Raw genomic sequence first — 9,642 nt, 5'->3', positions numbered from 1 at the left:
GCCCGCGACTTCGTCCGCGTGGATTAAAGTTTTATAAAAATCCCGTGGGAACTCATTGATTTTCCGGGATAAAAAGTAGCCTATGTCCTTCCCCGGGATGTAAGCTAACTCTGAATACCAAATTTCATTAAAATCGGTTAAACTGTTGGGCCGTGAAAAGCTAGCAAACAGACAGACAGTCACACTTTCGCATTTATAATATTATTAGTATGGATAAACAAACACACTTTCACATTAACTATTATAAATGTGAAAGTGTGTTTGTTTGTTGCTTTGTTGCTTTTTTTTCACGTCGCAACGGAGCAACAGATCGACGTGATTTTATGCATGGAAAGTGACATTAGGCTACTTTTTATCCCGGAAAATCAAAAAGGTCCCAGGGGATTTAAAAACCTAAATTCAAGAGAATGAAGTCGCGGGCATTGGCTAGTAAATAAATCATTTGAAATTGAAGAGGTTTTCCGGGAGTTTCCCGTTTATACTAAATGAAATATTTACGTACGGTTAATATTAAATTGATAAGTTTACAGTAGAATCTCAGATGACGTGGAAAAGCTCCAAGTTTCAGTTAATTGTGAAACAATAGTGAACCCCGAACCACGAAGCCGCGTTAAACAATTTAACAACAAGTTTAAAGTTCAGTTACGGGAGAAACTATTGCCTCTGTACGGCGGAGGTAACAGCGAAGCGGAGTTCAACTCGCAAGTCCGTTAGTGACCCCAAACCTTACTTTATTCGGTTACAAACAAGAGAAATACGAAGGAAACTTAAACTGAACTTAATTTTCAGCAAATATAAAAACCGGCCAAGTGCGAGTCAGGATCGCGCACCGAGGGTTCCGTACTACAGTCGTACTTTTTCGACATTTTGCACGATAAATCAAAAACTATGATGATAAAAAATAAATGAAAATCTGTTTTTTGTATCATAAAATTTTTATGTATCATAGTTTTTGAATTATCCTGCAAAATGTCGAAAAAATGCGGAACCCTCATTCCGCGAGCCTGACTCTCACTTGGCCGGTATTTTAAACTGCATTCCAATCTGGGGCTGTGGTAGATTCCCAGACGTAGTAACACATAAGTAAATAGTAAAGGACATAACACTATAATACGCGACAGGTCGAGATGGCAATCGGGGTAAGTATACAATATACCCCGGGGTATGAGGCGGGGGGACGCCCCGCACACCCGCACGTCACCTGCGCTATCCCGCACCGAGTAAGCGCCGGGGTGGTGTGGATGTGCGATGCGTCCCTACCCCGATTGCCATCTCGACCTGTCGCATACTATATAGTTATAAATAGATAAACATACACACATATAGGTACTTAGTCTTCTCTGGTAGGAGGCTTTGGCCGTGGCTAGTTACCACCCTACCGGCAAAGCCGTGCCGCCAAGCGAGTTAGCGTTCCGGTACGATGCCGTGTAGAAACCAAAGGGGTATGGGTTTAATAAAAACTGCCATACTCCTTCCAGGTTAGCCCGCTTCCATCTTAGACTGCATCATCACTTACCATCAGGTGAGATTGCAGTCAAGGGCTAACTTGTATCTGAATAAAATAAAATAAAAAAGTCTAAACTATATACCAACTTAACTTTAACAAAACAATCCGCTTCCGATAGAATACTTTATTAGTTTAGTCACACAATTTTGGAGCGCAGACAAGTTCTTATTCTTGTTAGTACAAAACTTAAGGCGAGTCACCGAGGCGGGCAGCGCGGCTTTGAAGTAAACCGCTTGGCAACGTTCAAATTCTGTGTTTCAAACGTTAAATTTAATAAATTATAGACGTCCTGTTGAAAACCAAAATTTAGCAGGTTCTCTGTAGTACTTAAAGACAAATATTTCCATATAAAAATTATTTGCCAAGTCAGAAATTTTAGTATTAAATAATTAGTTTTAGACTTTTATTTCGGCTTATTTCAAGATTTTATTTGATCGAGTGAAGTACTTCCTATTGTGTATCAAAGTAGCACATTCTTTAGACAATGTCTTTAGGTATATTGTATATTTTTAGCAAGGCCATTATTTAATAGTAAATACCTAAAACATTATTTTGATCTAGCAAACCAGTTTTTTCCGCTTAGCCTCGGTGACTGGCCTTAAGCCACTGCAACATGCGGTCAGCTTGCTCCATTCCATTCCATTCCAACAGAAAACTCGACCACAGACTACGAAATTGAGCAAAATGTTGAAACTGAATAAGTATTATGAAACCCGTTGATTTTATTAGACTATCCCGACCCATATTATAAATTCGAAAGTGTTTTTGTTTGTTGGTTTGTGCTTCAATCACGGCGCAACAGAGCTATGCATTGACGTGATTTTTTGCATGGGTACAATTAAGAACTCAATTATTATTAAAAACCTTGAGTCTCCTTAAAAGTCGATGTACCTATATTATTTTCTGCCTCGTATACTGAACTAATAGTTTGTTTATGAACACATTGCAGAAGATGCAGCGTTGGTCTTCCAAGAACGCTAGGTGGCCCCCCACTAGATGGACGAACAACATCAGGCGAGTCGCAGGGAGCCGCTGAAGTGATCCTATAAGGGTTCCTTTTTTCTTTTTGAGGTACGGAACCCTAAAAACAGGGTTCAGGCAATTTTCAGGGCATTGCTCGCTCTAGTAACATAACATCTCTACCTACCTACTTACTTGCAAAACTATTAACATTGCATTTAATATTACTTCGTAGTTTTTAAAATCCCGTGGGAACTCTTTGATTTTCCGGGATAAAAAGTAGCCTATGTCACTCTCAAGGTTTTAAACTATACCCATGCAAAAAATCCATTGCCACGTGATTGAAGGACAAACCAATAAACCATCAAACAAACACACTTTCGCATTTATAATATACATAGTCGATAATAGTCATATAATATTCGTAGTTTTTAAAATCCCGTGGGAACTCTTTGATTTTCCGGGATAAAAAGTAGCCTATGTCACTCTCCAGGTTTTAAACTATACCCATGCGAAAAATCACGTCGATCCGTTGCCACGTGATTGAAGGACGAACCAATAAACAATAAAAAAACACACTTTCGCATTTATAATATAGGTAGGTAGTGATTGTAATTTTGTTAACAATAAAGTAAATTGCATTGTGCATAAGATAAGCATCATTAGCCATTATTATCACGAGTTCAATGGCCGCTGCATGGAAAATACTAATTACCTACCTATGAATTATTACGATGAAGTAAGTAGTATTTATGTAGACACTAAGTGGAACTGTAGATTTTCCTTGTTCTAGTATTATAAGAAGGTATTTAACCTTGTGCAGTGATCGTAGACTTTGATAATAATATTATGCCATATTATACATAATATATGCTATTGCACGAATATCAAAAAATACTTTGAAGATAAAAAAAATTACATCTGTTTAAATATTGATAATATTACTTATTATGTGATAAATGATAAGAAATTGCAAGTGAATTGTTTTTTGAAGATTTCGGTTTAGTTTTAAAGTAAGTGTGAATAAAAACAGTGTGTTTTAACTGTCATGAGCGTTATTTTAGCATTTAATCTATCGTAAGTGATTTCCATTATAAGTAAGTAGGTATAGGTTATTTTAATAAGCTGTGATAGCCTAGTGGTTAGGATCTCCGCCATTCTAATCGGAGGTCGGGGGTTCGATCAAGGGCACTCACCTCTAACTTTTCGGAGTTATGTGCGTTTTAATTAATTAAATATTACTTGCTTTAACGGTGAAGGAAAACATCGTGAGGAAACCTGCATGCCTGAGAGTTCTCCATAATGTTCTCATAGGTGTGTGAAGTCTACCAATCCGCACATGGCCAGCGTAGTAGACTATGGCCAAAACGCTTCTCACTCTGAGAGGAGACCCGTACTCTGTAGTGATACGGTGATGGGTTGGTCATAAATGATAGGTTATTCTCACATATTTAGTCGAAGTAAGCCCAACCAGTTTCGAACCCATCTGGAGTCCTTTTTCACAGGGACTCAGCTCGCTACGCGTCGTGGTTGAGATTGCGTGCCGCACGCGCCACTGCCCGCACGGCCCATTGTGAGTTGATAGTCCCTGTAAAAAAGGACCCCGGATGGGTTCGAAACCAGTCGGGTGTGTACAACTACTACCTACCTATATTTTTCTATTGAAGTTAAGTTAGCTTTTTGCTTATGTGGCCAAAGCCTTCCACCAGTCAAATAGTCCACTAGGTGAATAAATAGTCTGTGTTTGTTCCGACTAATATTATATAATATAATAGGTGTGTGTGTGTATGTTTGTTACTCCTGCACGCAAAAACTACATGACAGATTTGGCTGAAATTTGGAATAGAGACAGACTATACCCTGGATTAGCACATAGGCTACTTTTTATCCCGGAAAATTAACGAGTTCCCACGGGATTTTGGAAAACTTAAATCCACGCGGACGAAGTCGCGGGCATCAGCTAGTATGTGATAATTGCAGATATTTTGGTATTTTTACCTAAAGGTTATAGACATTAAGTGGATATAACCAATAACATTCCATTATATATATATAACTTATATATTTACATTATACTAACATAGTTTTTAAGCATTATCTGTACTAACAAAATATGGGTCTTTGTTGCCTTATTAAATAAATTATTTATTTATTATTTATTATGAAAAACAAAACAATTATAATTATAGATTGTTACTAATTTAATTTACAGTTAAAGAAAATTAATTACCTAAGTACCTATATACTTAGGTAATTAATTTTCTAACGCAGTAAGAATTTGTCATAAATATAGTAAAACATTTGGAAGATACTTACTACAATTATCATTAGATCCTATTTAATTAATTTTTATTGAAGTTTATATTATTTAAATACCATTACTAGGTACTCGTACAACGTATTTATTTATGTAAGCATTTTATTATTCAGTATTTGTTAACCAGGCATATCATATAATGAGCCTCAATAGCTCAACGGTTAAGGAGCGGACTGAATTCCGAAAGAAGGCCGGTTCAAACCCCGCCCGTTGCACTATAATTGTCGTACCTACTCCTAGCACAAGCTTTTTACTTAGTTGGAGGGGAAAGGGGTCAAAATTATGGCTAATAGGTATTCTTTTTACACTTTCCGTGAAAATTTCAACTTTCTACCTATTAGGTACGGTTCACGAGGTATAGATGGACGAACGGAAAGCGGAGTCTTAGTAATAGTGTCCCGTTTGCACCCTTTGGGTACGGAACCCTAGAAATTAATGAGTATGGATATATCATGATCAACCCATCGCCGCGCCGGCTCACTACAGAGCACGGGTCTCCTCTCAGAGTGAGAAGGGTGTTGGCCATAGTCTACTATGTGCGGATTGGTAGACCTAGGTAGAGGGATTAGAAGCCGGACGTTAGACTATCACAGCCTCAGTGTGGATATCATACATCTAATTCATATTGAATGGCAAGGCTGGAGATATGTTTTTCAATCATCAGGTCATGTTGGAGCCGACATGCGGAGGCGGTGCCGGTGGTGCTGCCGGGACCAGCATTGCTGCCGCGCTGCAGTTCTTTGCTGCGTCACAGTGTCTGCTGCAAGAACCCTGGCCCCCGCAGGCAAATGTTAAGAGTTAGTTTTCTGTTAAACATAGTCTTCGCCCCAGTGGTTAGGACGTCCGCCTTCCAATCGGAGGTTCGATTCCGGGCACGCACTTCTAACTTTTCGGAGTTATGTGCGTTTTAAGTAAATAAATATCACTTGCTTTAACGGTGAAGGAAAACAATGAGAAACCTGCATGCCTGAGAGTTCTACATAATGTTCTCAAAGGTGTGTGAGGTCAACCAATCCGCACATGGCCAGCATGTACCATGCTACGGCCAAAGTCCTTCTCACTCTGATAGGAGACCCGTGCTCTGTAGTGAGCCGGCGATGGGTTGATTATGATGATGATGAAGCTATAAGTAGGTAGCATTATTTATGCTAAGCTTATTCCAGATGGTTCCGCATTCGACTTCATAGTGGTCGGCGCAGGAACGGCAGGCGCCACGCTCGCCGCTCGTCTCTCCGAGCTGCCTCACCATACTGTTTTGCTGCTGGAAGCTGGTGGAAATCCTCCGCTAGAGAGTATTGTGAGTCCATTGAGTCATTGTATTTTTCTCAATCGTTTCGCTTTTGACAGAGCGGTCTTGGTCCTCACTAGTGTTGTGGCATGCTTACTATAGTCTTAAATTCTCGCAGACGTCCTAAATGGTATAATTACCTAACTATACCATTTAGGACGTCTTATTTAGAAAGGTGGAATAAGCCCTTAACAGCTGCCTTCCTCATTCAGTCGTGTAAGGGAAAACCCGTCGCACTCACTTGATCTGTCTTTCCATGGACGATCTGCCACATGATCTTGTGTCTTTTAACCACTAGTTGTCTTAGTAGTAGTAGTTTTTACCAATCAAACTCTGAACTTTGACAACTTTCCCACTTTGCTAAAATGAGGACTCGCAAAGGATATAAGGTACTTTTGTGAAATCTAAAAAACAATACCAACTATAAATGCGAAATGGTATAAAGCATGATTCCAAACTAAAAGTATCGATACAAAGTGTCAGACACAGTAATTCTTCTATTCTCAAGTTTATAGATTGTTTATATGTTTTGAAATTTTATGTCATTATCAGATTCCGGGATTCAAAGGTGTGCTGAAGGGAAGCGTCTACGACTGGAATTTTACCACCACCAATGACTACTATTCAAGCCAAGCGCTACAAGATGGCAGCCAAAAGCAACCTCGCGGCAAGATGTTAGGAGGAAGCGGTTCCTTGAACGACATGATTTATGCCCGGGGCTTCCCCGCAGACTATGACGAATGGGCTTCAAAAGCAGGCGCACACTGGAACTGGTCCAATGTTCTTAAATACTTTAAGAAAACTGAACATTTGACTGATGAACGGATAACCAGATTCCCGGAACTAGCAAAGTATCATGGCTTCGATGGAGAGATCGAGGTTACTGGCAAGAGTGAATCAACATTCACAACTGATAGGTTTCTCGACGGGTTTGACGAAATGGGCTTTGATATTGTCCCCGATATGACGAATCCTAACGTTATAGGAGCAGGGAGATTTTCTCACACGATAAGAGAAGGCAAAAGACACAGTTCTTTAACAGCGTTATTAAATAAAGCATCTAAAAAAGATAATGTATTTGTTTTAAAAGATGCATTTGTTACTAAAATATTAGTAGAAGATAATGTAGCACGTGGCGTTCAAGTTTTGCTAAATGAAGATGAGTTTCATTTTTATGCAAAGAAAGAGGTTATAGTAAGCGCTGGGACATTTAATACAGCTAAATTGCTACTTCTATCTGGCATTGGACCAAAGAAGCATTTGAAAGAAGTAGGAGTGAAATTAGTAAAAGATTTACCGGTAGGTGAAAATTTACACGACCATGTCATGGTGCTAACATATTTAGCTGCAGAAAATGGCACATGTTATGTCGATGAGGGAACGAGACATTTCAACACGATTAGATATCTTTATGATAGAACAGGAACTTTAGCTGCATCTTCAGATTTAGGGGTATATATTTCTTTCAACCGTTTAACCAGAAACGTCCCAGATTTTGCAATTTATCCCACTTGTATGCCGTTAAACACAAATTTTTCCGCAGCTTGCTCAAATGTTTTAGGATTTAAGAATGACATTTGCGAGAAAATTAATACAGTGAACAAAAACTACGAGATTCTGTCATTGGCTGTTGTGAAATTGAAACCTAAATCTAGAGGCAAGGTGATCTTGAAATCGACTAATCCTTTAGATGCTCCATTGATATATTCCGGGACTTTCAGTGATGGTAGTGATTTAGTGAACTATCCGGACGCTTTACGAGTGGCTCATTCATTAGTCAATACAACTTATTTTAGATCTAAACACGCTTTTGTATTAGATTTTGAATTGGAGCAGTGCAAAGGATTAAGAGATAGGAATAAAAAGAAATGTATAGCCAAAGCCACCGCTCTGTCGGCTTGGCACGCAGTAGGCACGGCAGCGATGGGGACGGTCGTGGATTCAAAGTTAAGGGTGAAAGGTGTAAGTGGTTTAAGGGTTGCTGATGCTAGCATAATGCCTAAGATTATTCGCGGTAATACGAACGCTCCCGTAGTTATGATTGCTGAAAAAGCTGCTGATTTTATTAAAGATAGCCTAGTAAGACGAAACTAATTAGTGTTATTAAAACATGTTATTGTTTGAGTGTAGTTATAAAAAGTGATTATGATAAGTTGCCAATAGGATTAAGTAAGTAGTTACTTATTATTGTACATATAATGATGTTTACTAAGTAAATCTAACGTACCCGATTTAAAAGATAATACTAATTAGGTATTATAAATACAAAACTTAGCCTATCTGCCTGTTTGTCGCCTTTTTGACCATTTGGTAAGTTTAGAAATACCTTTTATCCTGGGAAATCTAAGAGTTTCCACAGGATTAAAAAAAACCGAAATCAACGCGAGTGAACGAAGGTCCAGGCATTGTCTAAAAGAGTATAATATTACTAGCTTATGCTCGCGACTTCGTCCGTGGACTACACAAATCAAACCCCTATTTCACCCCCTTAGGGGTTGAATTTTCAAAAACCCTTTCTTAGCGGACGCCTACGTCATAATAGGTTTCTGCATGCCAAATTTCAGCCTGAGCCGTCCAGTAGTTGAGTTGTGCGTTGATAGATCAGTCAGTCAGTAACCTTTTCCTTTTATATATTTAGCTGACATGACATTTTAAAATAATAGGTACCTACCTATGGAACTTGATTTTTTAGATAAAAACTGATACCACGTTTTTTTAAACAATTTTATTTTATTGAAATGTTGTATTATTGATGCAGTTATATTTAGGTACATACTACAAGGTTACATGTTGTGATATCAGGTTGTATAATAGAATTTCCTAGTAGTTCAATGAATATTTTGTGTCAACGAAGTGATCCTATAATAGTTCCTTTTTAGGGTTCCGTAGTAAACAAGGAACCCTTATAGTTTCGGCATGTCCGTCCGTCTCTCCGTCTGTCCGACCGTCCGTCCGTCCGTCCTTGGTTAATCTCAGAGACTATTAGTGCTAAAAATCTGTAATTTGGCATGGATATAAAATATATTGATCACGCCGACAGAGTGGTGAAATAAAATTGCGATAAATATTTTTTTAGGGTAGCTCCCCTACATGTAAAGTGGGGATCATTTTTTTTCTCGTCTACCCCATTGTGTGGGATATCGTTGAATAGGTCTTTTAAAAATACTGTGGGTGTGGGAACATCATTTCTCGATTTCTACATCCGTTTGTAAAATATGATGTTTTTATTAGAGTCAAGTGTGTGAGTGTGTGTGTGTGTCCTCTATCAGCCAAATGGAACGTTAAAAACAACGGACAAAAACAAACGTTAAAAACATAGGAACGTTAAAAAATTCACAGCAATGGTAAATATAATCAATTTTAAAGGAAAACTATCATGGCTAAGTAGGGTTCACGGGTTAAGGAGTTATATCCTGTTTTTCGAGGTTAATTGTGACACTGCGCGTGGCCCGCCACGCACTTGGCCGGTTTATATCCTTATGAGGTACGGAACCCTTAAAATGTTTTGCTTTAGCACGCAAATCGCAAATCTGCGGGTGACAATTGAAAAGCAAAATATCCTCCTACCAT

At 38.6% G+C, this 9,642-nt stretch overlaps 1 protein-coding gene across 2 annotated transcripts; it reads left to right on the top strand.

Moving 5' to 3' along the window:
* Positions 1-3,403: 3,403 nt before the first annotated feature.
* On the top strand, positions 3,404-8,351 carry LOC117987898 (ecdysone oxidase-like). Of its 2 annotated transcripts, none has more exons than XM_069502556.1 (4): positions 3,404-3,480; positions 5,449-5,581; positions 5,948-6,081; positions 6,625-8,351. In XM_069502556.1, exons 2-4 carry the CDS (start codon positions 5,452-5,454, stop codon positions 8,164-8,166), a joined length of 1,806 nt encoding a protein of 601 aa, XP_069358657.1. In that variant the 5' UTR covers positions 3,404-3,480; positions 5,449-5,451; the 3' UTR covers positions 8,167-8,351. The 2 variants fall into 2 exon arrangements, with proteins under 2 accessions (XP_069358657.1, XP_069358658.1); XM_069502557.1 differs by lacking the exon at positions 3,404-3,480 and adding an exon at positions 3,492-3,544.
* Positions 8,352-9,642: the final 1,291 nt, after the last annotated feature.

This window comes from Maniola hyperantus, chromosome 13 (assembly GCF_902806685.2).
Source record: "Maniola hyperantus chromosome 13, iAphHyp1.2, whole genome shotgun sequence".
Taxonomy (NCBI): Eukaryota; Metazoa; Arthropoda; class Insecta; order Lepidoptera; family Nymphalidae; genus Maniola; species Maniola hyperantus.
The sequence above is the reverse complement of the archived record's forward strand: the minus strand, read 5'-3'. Positions and strand labels throughout refer to the sequence as shown.